The sequence below is a fragment of the Saccostrea echinata genome, unplaced genomic scaffold (assembly GCF_033153115.1).
Source record: "Saccostrea echinata isolate AGI-Se365-2 ecotype Australia unplaced genomic scaffold, CSIRO_AGI_Sech_v1 ptg000009l, whole genome shotgun sequence".
Taxonomy (NCBI): Eukaryota; Metazoa; Mollusca; class Bivalvia; order Ostreida; family Ostreidae; genus Saccostrea; species Saccostrea echinata.
Genome location: NW_026889758.1, coordinates 51,298,324 through 51,318,963, shown reverse-complemented (window position 1 = coordinate 51,318,963; position 20,640 = coordinate 51,298,324). Strand labels below are relative to the sequence as shown.

Here is a 20,640-nt window from a genome sequence, read left to right as displayed (position 1 = left end):
TTTATTAAACGTCATATTATAACCAAATTTGGTAGAAATATTTTATTAACAATATAATCCAAATAATTTTAAATAAAAAAATTCAATCATAACATGATAAATATCAAAATTATCTAAGATTTCAGACAGCAAAAGTGGGGTCTATGGAGCACTGTCCAAACTGAGTAATTCACAAACAATTAATGCACTGCATTTGTCTATAAGTCATATCTCTAATAAATATTGGTGCTTAAACTAAATAAACTTTAAACCTTTAAATTTAGTATTGTTTTATAATATCAGATGGCAAATTGTAATGTGATACATTGCTTCATTAAAATGAAAGTGATTTCAAAGGACAGGTAGTCCTCTTTGAAAAAAAAAAGGAAAAAAAGATGATGTCTACATCATGGAGCAGCAAGTAGTGATATAATAATGTTTTGAACTCAGAAAATCCTAATATAGACTCTGAAAATGCTGGAGGAACAAGGAAATATATCAAAAGTGAGCATGCGTTTGTATATATATCATGACAAGGACAGTTTTTTGAGTGGTAGAAACTTAACCCATGATGGACGGTCTGCAAGGAAAAGATTATAGTTAAAAGTCTGGTCAAAAGACAAATAAGATCATGGAAAGTGATGTGTGCTTCACTGTTGCAGAACTTGTGAAAGCAAAGTTGCGCGGTTAAGATTTGAAAACATCAACAAACTAACTTAATGCTACTCAATTTTTTTTTAGCAAACTAAGTGTCAAGTGTTAAAATGTTTTTAATGAGTGGGTAAGGTGCTACAGACTGTGTGAGAAATGACGATGGAAATGAATCTTGAAGAATTTTCACACCGTTGTTTTTGAAGTTAAAATGTCATTGAGAGTGCTCAGTGGTGACAAAACATATTAATTTTAAAATTAAGTATCACAAGTTCCATTTAATCAAATGGAATGAAACTGCACACTTTGACAAAATAATGTTTACATTTGCAAATGTATTGATCTTCAATCTTATAAAAGTAATATTATGAAGTGATATTGTCTATGTATTTTTTGAATGACCCTCGTACATACAGTATGTAATGTGTGAAACAATTCATATCTGTTTTACTTATCAATTCTTCATTATCAGTCGTAGAATAATAATATGCATACATTTTAATCAAAACAAAAGAGTTCTCATACATGTATATTATCACAGGAAAAAAAGTCATCTTTTTGTCTGGTATATGAACAGTTTCAGTCTCCATTTTCGATTTTGTTCTATAGCCCACAAAGTCTTCACGTAAAAGAAAACATATCTAGAGAAGAGAAAAGTGATGTTTCAGCTGTTTGAGAAGTTCCTTAGAATCCACATGATTTTGGAATGCCTCTACTGCTCTCTTTGCAGCATTGTAACTGCTCTGTAGATCTCCAAGCTGAAAGAAAAGAATAATTTTATATCAATTAAATCACTTTATTCCAGAATAAAATAAATCGAGAGTCTGGTTTAGAGTTCAAACAGAAAGAGATTAAGCAAATGAGCAATAGCTTCTCTAAAAACCTCTTTTGAATTTTATGAAAAGTAATGCTATTTAATTAATGAAAGAAAAAGTGAGCAAGCTCACATACCCCACGCTTCCCCAAAACTCGACAATGCAACACGTAATGAATGGCACAGTGCATTTTAAATACACAGTATAATTCAAAAAAGGGGCATTACTTGCAAAAAATCATCACATCAAAACTTCTTGCATATAAGGACATTCAAATCTTTGTATGTTACAAATTTAACTGGGCTGAAGTTTCTAGATAAATAATGGAATCAAAATTTCTTGGTAATATACAAATCTATACATTATTCTGAAATACCTACAAAGTTTCAGGAAATTCAGTGCCGGAATTATGCTGACAAACTGTTATTTAAATTCCTCAGTGATTTCGATTTGTTAATGAGTGCAAGTCCATGTCCAACACATGACAGTTTACACATTTAAATAATTGATGGAAACAAAATTATGATGTAGTCATTCATATGAATCTGTTTATATACTGTACTTATGAAATTATTTAAGGCAAAGCACACCAATTTGAAGGGGGGGGGGGGGGGGGAGAGAACTATCGAAGATGGTGTGTGTGTGAGTGTGTGTTTGTGTTAAACCATTAATATTTTGATCTCAAAATCAATAGGGGTCTTTTAAGGTCATAAAATATTTCACATAGAATTTCATTATAAAAAGCTGATTCCAGTGGAGTTTCTTATTACCTAGCTGGAAAGTTTCTTCAATAAAAGGCAAAACTCTTAAGGCAAAAATAATGGAATCGGAATTTCCTGGTAATATGCACATCTACACACTGTGTACTAAATATCTGCAAAGTTTGTCCAAATTCTGTGCAGCGGTTTAAGAGGAGTTGTGCTGACAAACTGTTCATCTCTATATTCAAGATATGGCCAAAAACCTAAGTTGAAAAGTGCCGAAATTCCCAGAAAAAATAATGGAATCAGAATTTCCTGGTAATATGCACATCTACACACTGTGTACTAAATATCTGCAGAGATTGACCAAATTCTGTGCAGGGGTTTAAGAGGAGTTGCGCAGACAAACTGTTCATCTTTATATTCAAGATATGGCAAAAAATCTAAGTTGAAAAGTGCCGAAATTCCCAGAAAATATAAAGGAATCGGAATTTCCTGGTAATATGCACATCTATACATTGTGTGCTAAATATCTGCAAAGTTTGACCAAATTCTATGCAGCGGTTTAATAGGAGTTGTGCTGACAAACTGTTCACCTCTATATTCAAGATATGGCCAAAAACCTAAGTTGAAAAGTGCCGAAATTCCCAGAAAAATACGGAATCGGAATTTCCTGGTAATATGCACATCTACACACTGTGTCCTAAATATCTGCAAAGTTTGACCAAATTCTGTGCAGCGGTTTAAGAGGAGTTGCGCTGACAAACTGTTCATCTCTATATTCAAGATATGGCCAAAAATCTAAGTTGAAAAGTGCTGAAATTCCCAGAAAAATAAAGGAATCGGAATTTCCTGGTAATATGCACATCTACACATTGTGTCCTAAATATCTGCAAAGTTTGACCAAATTCTGTGCAGCGGTTTAAGAGGAGTTGTGCTGACAAACTGTTCATCTTTATATTGAAGATATGGCCAAAAATCTAAGTTGAAAAGTGCCGAAATTCCAAGAAAATATAAAGGAATCGGAATTTCCTGGTAATATGCACATCTATACATTGTGTGCTAAATATCTGCAAAGTTTGACCAAATTCTGTGCATTGGTTTATGAGGAGTTGCGCTGACAAACTGTTCATCTCCATATTCAAGATATGGCCAAAAATCTAAGTTGAAAAGTGCCGAAATTCCGAGAAAAATTAAAGGAATCGGAATTTCCTGGTAATATGCACATCTACACATTGTGTCCTAAATATCTGCAAAGTTTGATGAAATTCTGTGCAGCGGTTTATGAGGAGTTGCGCTGACAAAAAAACAGGACTGACGGACTGACTGACCGACTGACACACTGACTGACTGACTGACGGACGGGTCAAAAACATTATACCTCACGCAACTTGTTGCGTGGGGTATAATTATTTTTTTGAGTAAACTGGAGAAGCCTGTTATAATAGCATACTAAAATACAGTTGAACTTCGGTATCTTGAACATTGATATCTCAAATACCACGGATACGTCAAAGTGATTTGTAAGTCCCAACCATGTACTCCTTAAGTATTTTACCCTTGATATCTTGAATCCTTGGATATGTCGAAGTTTTTTCTGTGCCCTTCGAGTTCGAGATAACAAGGTTTGACTGTATATGTACAATATAGGGAATTAGAATCCCTGTTTTCAGAAACTAATCTATTAAAATTCAATTCAACAAGAAGAATAATGTTTTACTATCAGCATTTTTATGCCCCCGTAATCAAGGATTTGGGGGCATATAGTTTTTGCCCTGTCCAACTGTCCATCTGTCTGTCCATCTGTCTGTTTGTCCACAAAAACTTTAACCTTGCCCATAACTTTTGATTGGTTGGAGCTACGGCTTTCATATTTCACATACCGGTCTATTCCTTGTGACAAGACCTTTCTTTGGGTACTAACATATTTGACCTTGGAGTTTGACCTACTTTTGCAAAATTTTACCAAACTTTAACCTTGGCCACAACTTTTGAATGGTATTGCTAGGGCTTTCATACTTCACATGTGAATTCCTTGTGATAAGACCTTCCCTTGAATAACAATTTTTTACCTTTTGACCCTGAACTTGGAGTTTGACTTACTTTTGAAAAATTTAACCTTGGTCATAACTTTTGAACAGTTGGTGCTAGGGCTTTCATATTTCAAATGTGTATTTCTTGTGATATGTCCTTCCCTAAGGTACCAATAGTTTTGACCTTTTGTCCTTGACCTTGGAGTTTGACCTACTTTTGAAAAACTTTAACCTTGGCCATAACTTTTGAATGGTTGGTGCAAGAGCTTTCATATTTCACATGTATATTCCTTGTGACAAGACCTTTCTTTGAGTATCAACATTTTTTATCTCTTGACCTTGGAGTTTGATTTGCATTTGAGAAACTTTAACCCTCGCCACGGGCTGCCATACGTGGGCATCAGTGTTTCACAAACACATTTTTTTTTTTATTGAAGTCAATCTATGTTTAAAAAATCTTAAATCAGACAAAATTTGAAGGAGAAATATTGAATTTTTACCTTTTGTTGACATCACTAACAAAATATTTATCCAAATGGATACTATACCGGTATTTGCACAAATTTATGCTTTATGTACTACAGTCTACAATAATAAACTTTATTTTATAGTTTTATCACACCAGACAAACTGTTCAAGTAGAAGCTTTTTGAGTAAAGCCATAGGACAAAGAACTTTAAACTACAAGGACAAATCGTAACTATCTTGACCAACAGAGAGCCAACATAATAAATACAGTCAAACTTGTTTTAACCCATCTTCTTCATTCTGAAATCTTGGCTATTACAGTGAAAACTTCTCAGTAATTTCTTTAAAATGTTGTCTAATTAAAAATGTTTAATCCAGTTAACTTCTTTGGATTCAGTGGTGTCAGGATTAGACATTTCATAAGTTTTACTGCAATTTCTTATTTTTGTTTTAAAGAATCTGATGGTTTCTTTCAAAACAAATTAATGTAAATCTAATGTAAGGAGTCCCCTCATTTGTACAGAAATTAAACCTTTAAATTTTTCAATTTTCTAAGTAAAATACAGTAAAAGACAACTTGGACATTAAATGAATACAGATCATATGTACATGTAAACTTTCTTATTGTATACATGTCCCACCATTTTGTATCATATGGTGCTAAAAATGCCCACAAAAGATAAGACATTTGCACATGCTATTTTGTTTTGCAAATTATCACAACTATTGTGAAATTTTCAAAATCTTTTAATCACAGGGATTTTCACAAAGCATAGAATTTCTGAAAACTACTGACAGATGCTGGGCTCTAAAAATTATAATGAGAGAGATTGTTGACTTGTTCCCATGGTTAATATACTAGTCCATTTTTCTTATAATGGTCATCAACTCTAGATAATTGCCATTAATGCTATTTTTCTGATATGCTTGATGGCTGGGTTCTCCATCAATTCTCTAAAACGCCATTATATCTTTTCATGCTTATCTCCTGAGCTATTCCATTTTATACTCAGTGATCCATTTAATTAATATTTTACACAATGTCTGACTATCAAGGATTAATCTAATCAGAGCCTACCATCACTAACTATTACTCTGTTTATTTCCACCTATCTTGTCCTTTAAAGGAACAATCAAACCCCTCAAAGCTGATTTGTGAAGAGATGAACATAACATGTATTTAGTTAGATTTGATTAGGATTTAGACAACATGTATTCAATTTGAATTGATTACGATTTAGATTTTAAACTTGATTTGAATGAAAATAACATTTATTTTATTTGAGGACTATTTAATTATCACTCAAAAGAGCAGATTAGTTCTTCAAATCGCATTCCACTGTTATTTTGAATTACACAGTCTTATGTTTGTTCAATCATGTGAAAAAATAAACAATAAACAAAAAGTAAGTTCATCCATTAAAAACTTAAAATAATAGTAGAATTTAGAAATATTTTTGCACTTCAGCTATTTGTCTGTGCAGAAAATGTGGAAAGGGGGGGGGGGGGGGGGCTCTATATACTGATGCATATGAGGGTGTCCCTTCAAATCTCCAACTGAAACAGTTTGGAAAAAAATGACAGAGTTACAGCACTACTATAGTATACACTTATCCACTGACTGTGAGTGGGATAGCTCTTTTATCAAACCCGCGACAGGAACTATTCCCCGAGGGCTTGCCCGAGGGGAATAGTTCCTGTCAAGGGTTTGATGAAAGAGCTATCCCAGTCACAGCCAGTGGATAAGCGTTTTATTATACTGATGTATATCATAATTTCTAAGGGTTGGATTTAACTGATACAACAGTTCGATAGTAAAAACATGAAAAAAAAATATTATAAAAGTTTTGAACAAGTATTTGGAATAAGATAACACTGTTAGAATGAGCTGAAATCCTGATGACGTCACAATGCTACTGAAGTCAGGATGACATCATAAGTCTATAGATTGATTACAGGAAATCAAACTTGGCGGCAAAAATTGCATGAAAATTTTCCGAGGGGTGGATAGCACAAACTATACCCTGGGGTATAGCTTTGCTATGTGTGGAAATTTTGAGACTATAAAGATAGTTAGTTTACCTTCTTAACTTTATATAGGATTCATTTTAACAGAAGTATAATAAAGAACATTATCTCTAATTAAGGGATACTCTACAGTATTAATGTAAAGTCTATAGTAAATTTTTGCATCAATAAATTACTTCAAATTACCACTACGGTGTATTAATGAGTAAAAATATATGAAATTATGAGTTTCAAAATTTAAAACATGTATTACTCCAGGTAATTTCTTTTCAACAAATAAATGTTGCTGGCTGAATGAAGATTTTAAAGTTTCATGTGAAGCACCTTCAGTTTAGAAGTGTTAGAAAGGAATTAAATATGTCCTAAAGATGACACTTCACTATAAAAAACTCTCTCTTTATGTGAAACTTTACATTGAAATAAAATTTATCAGATATAATCTGTTAGATAGGTAAAAACAAATGGACAAAAATGTTAGTGTAAAGTCTTAGTAGGGGAAATTGAACCATCATAATTCAGGAAAAATAAGGTCATCACATCACAAAACAAATGGATAAAAAAATTTAATGCAACCACATCAAAATAAGGAAGCAAAATAGAAAATTAAATATTTTAAAAATTTTATGTATAGACTACAAGAGCTGGAGCTTGGTGAAGGTGGCTTAAAGAGGATAAGGAAGTAATATACAAACCTGATCTGCCAGAGCAGCCCAATTATAATGGGGTTCATACATATGAGGAGCCAGACTTAGTGCAGCCTGGAAAAATGCTCGAGCCTGAAATAGATGATAAATGATGTGCAAATTAGAGTTTAATTATTGAGGTAGTTATTCAAAATGTGATGAATTTTTTTTTCATTATACTTCTTGAAAATTAACTGCAAGAATAAGTTCAAAAATAATAAACGTAATGACATATTTCATATCATGTAACATTAACATCCCTTATTATTCCTAAACATCAGTGCATGAATGTAAATGAAATATACAATTGCACTTAGGCTGACATCCTAATATAAATATTGGTTTCAGGCATTCATAAACAATTATGTATGACTCAAAATTATGTGACAATCTGAAAATTTTCAGGTTTCTTTTTTTACAATTCATGAAACAAATCAGACAGATTTATAGCACTGATCAAATGAAGATTTTTTTTTTCGGTTTTGCTTTTTGTTTTGCAAGCTAGGTCAAGGGTCAGTCTTGCATAAAGTTATATGTGTTTCCAAAGAAAAAAAAATGAATAAACAAATGCATCTATGCTGACAACCTTTTCATGCAGAAAGTTCAGGTATAAAACTAAATGAGCTGACATAAAAGCGATTTACAGTTAAAGCCTATACCTTGGGTGTAATGAGGCATATGATTGAGGTGGCCATTTATTGTAATGGCTGTCATCTTGTGAAATTTCACCATTTGTGTCAAATAACCAGAGACACAAGAATTCAGTGACCTTGTTCAAACATTATTCAAGTGTGTCATCCTTTTTTCAATGCTCTGAAAGCATAATTGACAAATAATCAGATTTTTTTTTAAAAGGAGCTCAATTTTCAGTTGCATTGTGTGACAGCTGGACTTTGAAATTCTGGCCTTAGGTATCAAATGGTGTTGTAAAATGAAGCAGATGACCTAAATATGTACTGTGCGATGAAGTAATGTGTGCAATTTGCTCAACAAAATTATATATATTATTTGCTAGATTCATCTGAATATACATCTAAGAACACGCAAAGAGCAAACAGTAACTGATAATATATATGCTAGCTGATGTGAAATAGGACAATTAAATTCTGCCCTCTTGTTACAGGAAAAGAAGACAATTTATGAAACATGCACATAAAATACATTTTTCATTAGTCAGATGGTATGTAAGCTGAGATCAGTAATGACCTATTATTCTTCATTTCTGTGAACTTAACATCAAACCTCGCACAGACAAAGAGCTCTGTTACACTTACTTATATCTAGGCCACAAATATTTGTGGTCAAGTGGTGACAAATTATTCACACTTCAACATGTAATGTAAAATTGATAAATTATTCTGGATTGAAATGTTTTATTTTCTTTAATTAGCCATGGAAGATAATACCTTTTCTGCTATATATTTTGACAATGTGGGTATGATATTTATCATTTCACTTCTGAAAGAAAAATATGTCAGTTTACTGCCCTACGGTTTGATATGGTTAAATACATTCCATTAATCATACTGGTTTTATGTACTCAAATACAACCTTTATACACATGTATCATATCTGGGAAATTTAAGGATGGTAGCATGATGGGAGAAAATTTCTGGGTTTTAGAGTTGACTACTGGGATATGAAGTGCGAATCAGAATTTATATATATTATACATATGTATATATATATTAAGTTATCTTCTATCACTCTCTACCATCGGCTCATACATTCATCTCCGTCATTGGCTCACGTATATCACAGTTATAAGCACGAGAAATAATGTGTTTGTTTTAATTAATTATAAATAAATCCCTGCGCTAATGTTTGTCTTTTAAGGTAGATATTTCCTACACAGATCTAGAACTATAGTAGTTTGATCTGAAATAATCCTTGGAATATCATGTTTTCTACTTCATGTCAAAAATTTTAACGTGAGCCTATTGCAGAGGTGTCTAAGAGAGGTACAAATAACAACTCTGCATAGGAGGTTGAATTTCTATATGAGAACAGTCATGTAACATTAAACAGACATTTGGCTTACAAAAATACATGTATAAATTTGCACATGTATCATGGACAAAATGCAGCATCCATACCACCTTCTTACCATTTCTACATGGCCTTTTCTTAGTTCTAAGACACCCAGGTTATTATAAGCTTCTGCATGGTCATTATTATTGGCTAAGGTAAGTCTAAATGCTTGGTAGGCTAATGTCATGTCTCCAATACCCTGAAAGGAAATGTAGAAGTGGCTATATCAGGATCAATATTTCAGCAAAATTACATAACTCAGCAAATTACATGTACTATATCAAATTAATTGAATTACAAACTTTGATTGAATCTTTCAACACAGTTAACAAGTATTTGTAAATTCACGTCCCCCAAAAATGGGAATATGAGTGAATAATGAAAATGCCCCTATTGACTCTCCCATATTATTTTAATGACTTGGTGGTGGCTTCATCAGTCAATCTGGTTCATTTTTCTCAGAAAAAAAATGTAACAAACAACAGATAGTACAACACCCTTCCTGTCATAATTTCTTCATACAACGGAAAAAGTGTAGAGTTGACTCAGTTTAAACATTACACTGTGAACATACTTCAACTTAAAAAAACTTTTACATTGTATTTTGTTACATTCCTCAAATCACTGAACACTAACGTTAGGCTTTGTTTGCATATGCATATAGCCATGATGATATTTCAGTGAATTAATACACATATGACTGGTTCATGAGGTGTGAAGCAAGTGCTTGCACTGCAGGACTAGAAAATGTGTCTTCATGCAAGTATGAACATCATTTAATGAAAGATATATCATAAAGTTCCTCCAAAATTTTTTTCTAAAATGTTTTCAAAATTTCATCAAAGCAAGTCGCATGTGTACAAATGAGAGTAGATTGAAAACTGTGGACTGTAACAATGTCATAAATCACTGGAGGAAAGTTTGAAGAGTCATTTCGATGTTAACCTTGAGACTCACAGGAAGGTCAGATTTTATCAATACAAATGAATTATCAGATAACATTGACTCCTGTTTCCTTCAAAGACATCCCTTTGAAAATCAACATTTTGCATATAACTGCATATTTCAGTTTTTTACACTTAGGAATTTGTATGATACTTAATACACAATTTTACTATCAAAGACAAATCTTTTAAGCAATTTTAATACTACCCGGTATATATATGGTACATTTCAATTAACATACCATACAGAGAAATTCTTAGTACATTAGTTTTCACCTACCAATGCTACATGTCCAATATTGTACCATACTTCTGATAAAGTTACTTCCTCCGCTAATGACAGGGCTCGTTCAAAACATGTCAAGGTCATATCATATTGCTGAGCATAGAAGCAGCATAAGCCAAGGTTATTGAAGAGCTCAGCATTATATACTCCCATCTGCAGCAAGCGTCTGAAAAAACAAAGACTAATCTAATTAATTTCTACATAAAGAATCTAGAGGACTATCAGCAAAGTCAAATAATATAGAGTCATGAATTATTTATTTCAAAGTTTGAATCAGGTCCCCTCAAAAAGTTTTATTAGTTAATCTTTCCCTTTCTTTTGGGCAAAATATTTCTAATATTTTAACACTGCAAACCATTTAAAGCATTTTGATGTTAAAAATGGTAAAATATATTCTTTCAGTGAAACAAATATTTTCCTCAATATTGCCATCTAGATAAGAAGTTTGTTGATAAATTACTATATCTGTGTAAAAATATTTCCTGTAATTTTAAGTATTTTATCAACTCTACCACTTTCCAGCACATTTTAATGAGCAAGCAATGCTTTAAAGTACATTCATACACTTTTCATTTGAACTGATCTGGATAATAAAGTCAACCCACTCACTGCCTATTAAATAGGATGCATTTTTGGGGGGGTAAATAAAATTGCAATGCATGGCATCAGGGAAGTGTTGAAAATGTATAACTTCCTTATAAACACTCCACCTTCTTGGAAAACATTTAATAATAATAAAAAAATAAACAATGATGAATGCTTTTTTTCTTTCCCAGAAACAGACACCCCCACCCCCAGTCTCCTATTTCTTTTGTTCATGATGCTATGACCCTGAGTGTAATTATATAGTATGACTTTACATCACAATTAATTACAGACCTTTAAGTCATAAGCAACAAAATACAAAGTTTAAATCCATTCCAATCAAAGAACACATGATATAAAGTTAAACTTACAGTTTAGATATATCATGTGACACAATTCAACATTTCAATGCTCTTTGACCTTACGCTTGAAGACATCATCATGAAAAAAGAATATACAGTCAAACCTTGTTATCTTCAACTCAATGGGATCAAGGAAAAACTTTGAGATATCTGATTCAGAAGATTCTAGATATCAATGATAAAATACTTAAAGAATAAGTGGTTGGGACTCTCAAATCACTTCAACATATCCATTCAAGATATCCATATTTGAGATACTGAAGTTCAATTGTATATACATCAAGGTTGTGCATATACAACTACAGTTTGTATTCATTCAAATTAATGGTTACAAATTTATTCCTCATAATAAATTTCTTATTGTACCCTTAACATGAGTTCAAATTATGAAATACCTGTATTTCTCAGTAGCACTATTCATTCAACTCAAGAGTACATTAAGCTTGAGTACTATATTCTCTATCTGTCTTTTGACTTTGACCTCAGATAATCAGAGACATAACTTTAATAAAGGTCACAACACACTATAAACCTTGCACTGCCTAACTGTAGTGGTGGATCCAGGATTCTTGAAAGGGGGCCCAACCAGTTGGGGTCGAGGGTGGGGTGGGGGGATGAGGGTAAAGATATCAGTATCTCTCAGGTTTTTAGGAGTTTCATTTAACTGGTTTTTTTAAAAACTATTTTACCTATAATTAATGCAACATCCCATACCAAAAAAAAAAAAAGATTTATTAAGGCCATCTTTGAAAATTGTTTGGTTGTCCTCTCCCGACCGACTAAAAACGACCCGACTCAAAACTTTTTTTAACCTCCAGGAAGCCATTTCCTTTTAATTCAGTACTATCTATTTCAACTTCACTTTTGCAGATCACCTGCAATTTGAATTAAAAAAAAAAATGTCCCTAAATACCTATACCCAATTTTTTTTTAATCCTGAGTCCGGAGAGGGCAAGCAAAAAATTTCTTTAAAGATTGCCTAATCTTATGTACAGTATATTTTTGGTCACAAAGAGGGGGGTGGGGGGAGGTTCCTGACACCTGGGCCCTCATCTAAATCTGCCAGTGAACTGTATACTGATCTACACTGCATGAACACAATGAAGGTGTTCATTGAAGTTAACACATTGAAAGCATTCTGGCTATAGATATACCTGAACACATTATAGGTAGTCTGGTTGAAAATACATCTCAATTAATGCAGATATGAACATATTGAAGGATAACATGCAGTGTGTAAAGACTGATTTAAAACAGTATGAATTCTGACTATAGATAGTCCATGAGAATTATCTACAGACACACATATGCCACCAGTTGTATTATAATATTCTGATAATGAAAAATTAGTATTATGAAATATTTATGGGAGCTGCATCAATTTTCAGCAATGATCCTGAAATTAGAATAAATAAATAACAGCATGGTGTTGTTACTTTACTTATAAAAGATTATGGTTATACACTGTATTGTATAAGACATTTAAACCCTTTTTTTCAATTGCTACACATTTTATGTTATATTATGCTTTACTTGAGAATTTTCATGAATTATCAACAAGAATTGATTGGTGTGGGTATAAGGCATATAAGAAGAGATATGAATAGAGAAGCAGAGGATGAATTTAATGGTCATAAAAGGCTACACAGCAACATCTGGCCTCTATACATATTTGCATATCACAACCTACCTTGGATCAACTCATTTAATAATGCAAAGTCATCCTAATGTTGCGAATTTTCAATACCTGAAGCTCATGTAACTAAAATCATTTGAAACTTCATAGCTCGCATTTCCCTCATTTGCAATATCTATAATCTATACCATGAAAAATTATATGGCACAATTGCATGAAATTGGACCAACTGTTTCTAGAATACAAAATAGAATCTAAGCATTGATGCATTTTGAATGTTCTGAAGCAACATGTTTCTTTTTTTCATTATCAAGTTGTGCTAGCATATTAATTAATTTACTGTAAATCACTTTTTTATTCGCAAGAACTTCATTTTTGCGTAATTACATGAGATAGTGTGCTCTCGAAAATTTCTTTCTCGCATATATTAGTATATTCCTAAAGTTTATAAAGAGCAATAAATACAATTCGTGAAAATTTTGCTTGCTAATAAAGAGTCAATGACTATCTCACAAAAATAAGGTATCATGAAAATTTAGTGATCTACAGCAGGTAAAACTGTTAAGGAAGACACACTCACTAGGTAAGCAATATCAAATATGACACTGGATGCATGTTTCAGTGTGGATGAACGGAAATGGTTCAGCATGAAGAATGTTATTCTACAAAAACTGGCTCCAAGTACTCCTCTTACAATTCACATAAGTTGATGCAGTTGAATAATTCTCATTATGTATCAGCATATGAAGTTTGATAAAAATATCTTGAAGAATTTTTCTGAAACTGAGCTAGAGACAAATCAAAGAAAACAGAGGTCAAGGTCAAAGGAAAGGTCAAGGTCTACAGAATAATGTTGATGCAACTGAATAGCTCTCATCAGTATGTATCAGCATACAAGATTTGATAAAAATATCTTGAATAGTATCTTTTAAACTGAGCTTTATGCAAAGTGTGACAGATGGACAGACAGAAGGTCCATGAAAGATGAACATGACAAACACTGTTTGCCCTGGCCATATTCATGACAGGGCACAAAAATGGTACACATGCATGCAGTGTAATATATGTGAAACATAATCTGAATATATTATACTCCATATACTCAAAGTTCTTACACATTTTTGCACCCGCCTACAATAGGGAAGATTATTCCCATCCTCTGGCCCACCTATAAAATACCTACTAACTTATCATTTCCTATCTGTGCCATGCTGAGTTTAAGAGATCAGTCCTCTTTACTTTTATTCAGCTACAATAATACTCATATGTACCCAGGCCTATTTTACTCTGTAGATGTCCATCAAATCCAGATTAAATTTCAAATTTTAACTAAACTCCTATCATTGTACCCTCTCTTGACATTGACAAAGTTATCCCCCTCATCACTGCCAGATCATTATCAATTTAATTTCTCTTGGGATTTTTTTTTTTCTATCTCCCAAGGAAAATAAATCATTGCACTCCCATTCAAGGATTAACAACCCATGAACCATTATTAATGTAAATACCTAAGGTTAAGAGCAACCAAAGTAAGAATTTTCCCTTAAAGGGAAAACCTTCTGAACTGTGACTATTTTAAAGTAGAAAGTATAACTTGCTCTAGTAAGTTAATAACTATCATATTTCTATTTGTGGAGAGCTGGGGTTTTAAGGTATATCAAGTCTGAGACCTTTTAATACACAGTTCTGGTACTTTACAGTCCTTATTTTAACATAAAGGCCTAAAGGTTTATATTTCATGGGTACTTTTTGCCCACAAAAAAATAACCTTACCGGGTAATATGATATGTCTACCAGTAATAAATAAGTATATGATTTGTATACTATTATGTTATCCACAAATATAAATATCTGAACTCAAAATTGAAATCCTTCACATATCTGTTTATTTAAAACAAAAATCAAGAAAATTGTCCTAACATGTTGAAAAGTTTGAACAATTAATGCAAGAAAATTGTATCCTCAGTATTCAAATGATTTTCAATTGACTGCATGTTCTTCACCAAATGTCCTGGCTCCATTAGACCATAAAACTGAGAGCAGACTTAAGTCAAAATTTTGATTTTTTAATATCTTCAGTTTGCTTAAAAACTTTCAACTTTCTTTTCTTTCATACAAGTGAAGAAAATTTTGCTTCATTCTCAAAATTATTTCAAAAGTAACATTGGTTTGAAATTTTGACTTAAGTCTGGAGCCTGACTTCAAAGTAAAAGTCTAGGATCTTATGATTATAAAAATAAGATCCCAAATCAGAGTATGTGACATGTACTTATGTGAATGATATAACCCCCAATTTTTTTTTTTTTTTTTTTTTTTTTGCAAAATTTCGCCTAGGACCAAATATGGCACTAGAGTTTCAGCAGTGTCTTCTCAATGAAAGGAAAATAGTCTTGATCAGATATAAATTTATACCGGTACATTCTATTAGACACTGCTATTTGACACATTTAAGATCAACAGAGTTATCTGCTCTTTCTTGAGATTTAGTGGCTTTTGAGCCTTTGAAAGATGACATAACTTGCTCTTTTGTGGAAATTGTAACCACTATCTATTTTGTCAATAAAATGTGCTGAAATAAACCTGAAAACTAAAATCCCTATCAACTGAGTGCCATAAATGTCATAAAACTTACCTGTAAAATTTGAGTGCCACCTCCGGCTGGTCAGTGTAGAAGTGGTTTGTAGCTATACAGGCTATGGCCTCAACATACATACTGTCATAATTAAGCACATCTTTATAAAACTTTACTGCATTGTCCATATCATTCATCCCCTAGAATTCAAATAAAGAAGTAGCAAGTTTTTTTCTGGTTACTGAAATATATTTAAAGGTGACACGGTATACATTGTAATGACTGTATAAACTACATGTATTTAATAGTAAGTATTTTAAGGGTAAAAGTACATGTAATTAAGCAACCCCACCTCATAAATTCTGGCAATCCCTGTCATAAGAGTGGTCTCCCCTTGGAACTTCTCTAGTCCCTGTTTGAAGACTTCTATGGCTGTCAGGGGCTGGTCAAGTCGACAATACACCTTACATAAATACAAGTATGTGTCTACATGGTCCTGCTGCTTCAGTGCTGACTTCAACTGCTTCTCAGCATCTCTGTACATTCCAAGCCTAAAAAATAAAAACATTGTTTTAGTGTTCTGAAATACATCCATGATAAATGAATTTTCCTAAAAAAATTACCTGTACTGTTGTACAGACCGTCACATATTTTTTTTAGTGATTATTGAAGAATACTTCTTACAATACCAGGGTTGTCCCTGAGAATTGAAATAGAAGGGGACATTTAAAAAGTAGAAGGGAGCTGGGGTTCCTCTCCTAATGGAAAGCTTAGGGGGAATACCAAAATAACCGGGGAATTACATCATTATAGGCGAGAAAATTCCCCGGCCCCCGGGTCTTAGGGACAACCTTGAAGACAAACATTTCCATCTTGTACTTAATAAAACAGAAATAGGTATTCAAAGACTACAAAATTCAAATCCAAAAATGTTATCTATAAATTAGGCAAGTTTCATACTAAATGAATTACACTGTCTGACAAATATAAACTTTTATTAAAAATTAACACCACTTCCAGCATCTTAAGCAGGGTAGTTAGCATTTCTAGATACATTCTACAATTAATTGCATCATCCAAGTTTTAGGTTTGGCCAAGGTATGACATATACTTTAGTCACTTGGAAATGGACCTGCTTAAGAAACTTCAGTCTGGTTATTTATAAAAAAATAAACTAGCTGATCAGTTGCAAAATCCGAAGCAAGATCTTGTGATATTGCATCTCTAGAAGCATGGTTTATTCATGTTTGGTCAAGGAGGGGTTAACAATTCTTCGGAATGGACTTACTCCATAATCTTTAATCTGGTCACTCATCTAGAAAATATAGGTCAGATACAACATCAAAAAGGAAGTCTGTAGTTTGAGTCCCTAGATACATCACCCATGCAAGTTTTTTCAAGTAGGGATTAGAGTTGCTTAGGAAAGGATTTCCTTCAAAAACTTTAACTATGATATCCATGCTGATGTGGCATAAGCTCAGAGTGACTCTGACATGTGAGATAAAAAGGAAATGTAGGACAGACTAGTGTTAAAACTAGATTAGTTCTTATAATTCCTGAAACATGAAAGTATTCTAGCAATGAAACTATCAAAGAAGAGGCCTTCTTTATTCAATATACCTGTAATAACACTTTGCCAGCTGGACTTTCCACCACCAATCTTTGAACTGACAAGCTTCAGTGGCTAAAGCAGCAAGTTCCAGGGCCTGTAATTAATGTGAAGACAAATATATGTACATGGAGAGGTATGGTAAAAGTGAAAGAAATATGCCTTTTCTTTTTTGCCTTTTTCATCATAAACTTTTAAAGATAAAGATTATAAAAGGTTTGCATAAAAAAAGACAGTAAATCATGTTTATAATAAACTTGTCAGGGTTACATTTACTCAGTATAATTGTCGTACATGTAAATCTGATTTCTATTTTTTTTTTCCTTTTACAATTTGTACAAAGCAAGTTTCCCAGTATATGTTTATTATCATTAAAAATTCACATTTTGTTTTATATAGGTATACTTACATTTCGAACATCATTTTCATGGTGGAATATGTATTCAAACAAAGCTTTGGCTAAATTAGGTCTTGCTGAATACTTTGTAAAATTAAGTCTGGCCAGGTTAATAAAAGGCCCATCTGGTGTTGAAAGCATAGATGCCTTAAAAGAAATTCATGACTTCTTGAGAAAAAAATGTAAAAATTGAAATATATGCTTGGCATCTTCTCACAAGAAATACTTCAGACATACATACATCTAGAAATATAATCTATATTTTGAACTCCCTTTAATCAAACCATTTTCCTCGCTAGGTTTTGAAGAAAAACTAACTCAAAATTGATAATGTTGAAAGTGATAGAATCATCAATAGATATGCAAGTATATCATAACTAAAACTTACAGTTCCCAGCCTGACATAGCGGCCTGAGGCACTAGTGACTGGGCGGGCCGTGTGGGCTGTTCTGGGGGTCATAATGGCTTTCTCCATGGTGCCTGGTCTTCCTCCCTGTGTGCTTGGCCTAACAAATCCTGACAGTGGCCGACCAGATTGTGACATTGGCCTAATAATAATGTTGATTTATAAATAGAATACAGTCAAAACTTACAGAATACAGAAAAAACTTCCAAAATATCTGAGGATTCAAGATATCAGGGGTAAAATACTTGAAAGAATATGTGGTTGAGACTTCCAAATCACTTTGATATATCCATGGTACTCGAGATATCAGTGTTCAAGATACTGAAGTTCAACATAGTACATTGCATAACCAATGAAATATATTTTTGGAGTGAAGTATGTTTGGTTTCAACAAGATTCACTGTATATCCCTGTTAATAAAACCTCTTACCTGACCCCTTGGCTGGGTGCCCCTCGTCCTGTCCCTGGCTGTTTTAGTGACGTCCCTGGTCTGGATACCTGGGCTATAGTGTTATCATCCATCACCATCTCAGCAATCCCTTCTTCGTCAACATCTACTTCATCCACATAGACTTGTCCTGTCAATGCTCTTGTCTTCAAAGTCCATGCAGCCTGTATAATGAAATTTATACATATAAGCCAAAAGGACTTTAGCAAAATACAAATAAAGATCTGTATATGAAAGTCATCAAAATTTTGGGGTGGACACAAATTTCATGTCTCCAGTTTAAAACAATTATAAGAGATACCAAACATCAGACTTTAAATTAAGGCCTCCTGAACTTTAAACTAACTGAGGTATGCCCCTCCTTCCACCTCTACCCACAGGTACTTGTGGACAGGACCCTCCCCCCCCCCCCCCCCCCTCCAATATGCATCACAGGTCAAAAAATATTTTTATGTATTTTTTTTCATAAATTATTCTTCTAGTACACATTTACAATGTATTCCATAAGAAAAATCCAAAAAATAACACAGAATTAACGTTTTACTAAAAATCATACCCGTGGTATTAATTTTATAATATCACTCGGGGGGGGGGGGGGGGGGGGGGGGGGGGGTCCTGTCCACAAGTACCTGTGCCTCTACCGCACGTGTCTCTTCTTTTCTGGCCAAATCTAAGGTTTCTATACCTGTCATATCCGGACACCAAACGACCAGGAGAAACCAATACACCAGACCAAGACTGGAACCCAACCCTCTGAACTTTAGATTGGCTCTTAGCTATCACTGCTATCTGACCATGGCCAATGAAACTATCTCAGACATGTAGGTGAATGATGGTTATAATGTGATGTGCAAACAGGAGTTAAAGAATACAAGTACAATGTAATTGTAAGTGAAATTTTTAAGACTTTTTTCATATTATATTATCATTAGGGAATCATTACTTGTACGATTGGTTTGACTATCAACTTTACTTATATGTCTAAACATTTAATTATATGACTTGATGACATCAAAATAATCTGATTAAACCCAATGATAGTAAGAAGCTACAATAAACAATAACTCAATATCATTCTATTGAAGTTTAGGAACTAATTTGTTCCTGGGACAACCTGGAATAGAATTTGTTCCAATGTTGATACATCTATGTATGTGTAAATTTAGTTAAACATTAAAGCAAATGTGTCTATGAAGTATGGAGCGATTCTGATCAGAGGTATGAAGAATATATATCAATTTTTTTAAAAACAATACAAAGAAACAAACCAAGACAGTCTGGAGTCTGCGGAACCTGCAGAACTAGATTAAATGTCTACCAATTATAAGTGGAATTTCACATCGTAGCAAACTACTACAGATTCCTTTAAAATTCCATAATTTGCCATGTTTGCATTGAACATCTTCCCCAACCCCTTACTGACCTTCCTTCCCTAGTCCAACAACACATGGGTTTTATTTTTTTATTTACATGGTAACATCAGTAATTCATACCTTTTTGATAATTTAATAAAAGAATATAATGGCAAGTACAAAATAAGTAAATGAAAATAATTATGATTAAAACTTGACAAATGCTAAAAATATGAAAAGCTGTGAAATGCATGATCATCATACATTTTGGGATAAGTACTGATTGTACCTGATCGTATGGATTTTTCTCCAATAACTGAGTACATATTTCTGCACACTGTTCATACTTCTTTCTCCTGTAATAGCTGTAAGCTAAGAAAAGGGGGTCCATTTTTGACTTCTGTAAACCACTTCTTTCTCTGAACAAAAATGTTTGTGGCAACACTGAAGAGTTCCTAATAAGGGAAGGCACTCCGTAAATTTGAGCGGTGTGATACTGATTCGTATATGATACACGAATTATATAATGTTTTATGTGAAAAAGGGTATTTAATATATGAAATAAAATCTTGCAAAGTTTTAAAAGGGTATAAAATTTTCTCAGTATATTCATAATAGAAATAAACTTTCAACGTGAAATGAATTTTGCAGCAT

General features: G+C 33.0%; 1 protein-coding gene across 1 annotated transcript; it reads right to left on the bottom strand.

The window, feature by feature from the left end:
• Positions 1 to 251: 251 nt before the first annotated feature.
• On the bottom strand, positions 252 to 20,434 carry LOC133183063 (tetratricopeptide repeat protein 8-like). Its single transcript, XM_061317994.1, has 11 exons — positions 20,276 to 20,434; positions 18,617 to 18,798; positions 18,169 to 18,328; positions 17,793 to 17,927; positions 17,395 to 17,480; positions 16,127 to 16,325; positions 15,835 to 15,974; positions 10,614 to 10,785; positions 9,466 to 9,588; positions 7,368 to 7,451; positions 252 to 1,388 (listed from the first exon to the last, which is right to left on the bottom strand). The coding sequence occupies exons 1-11, from the start codon at positions 20,375 to 20,377 to the stop codon at positions 1,272 to 1,274; spliced, it is 1,500 nt and encodes a 499-aa protein (XP_061173978.1). The 5' UTR covers positions 20,378 to 20,434; the 3' UTR covers positions 252 to 1,271.
• Positions 20,435 to 20,640: the final 206 nt, after the last annotated feature.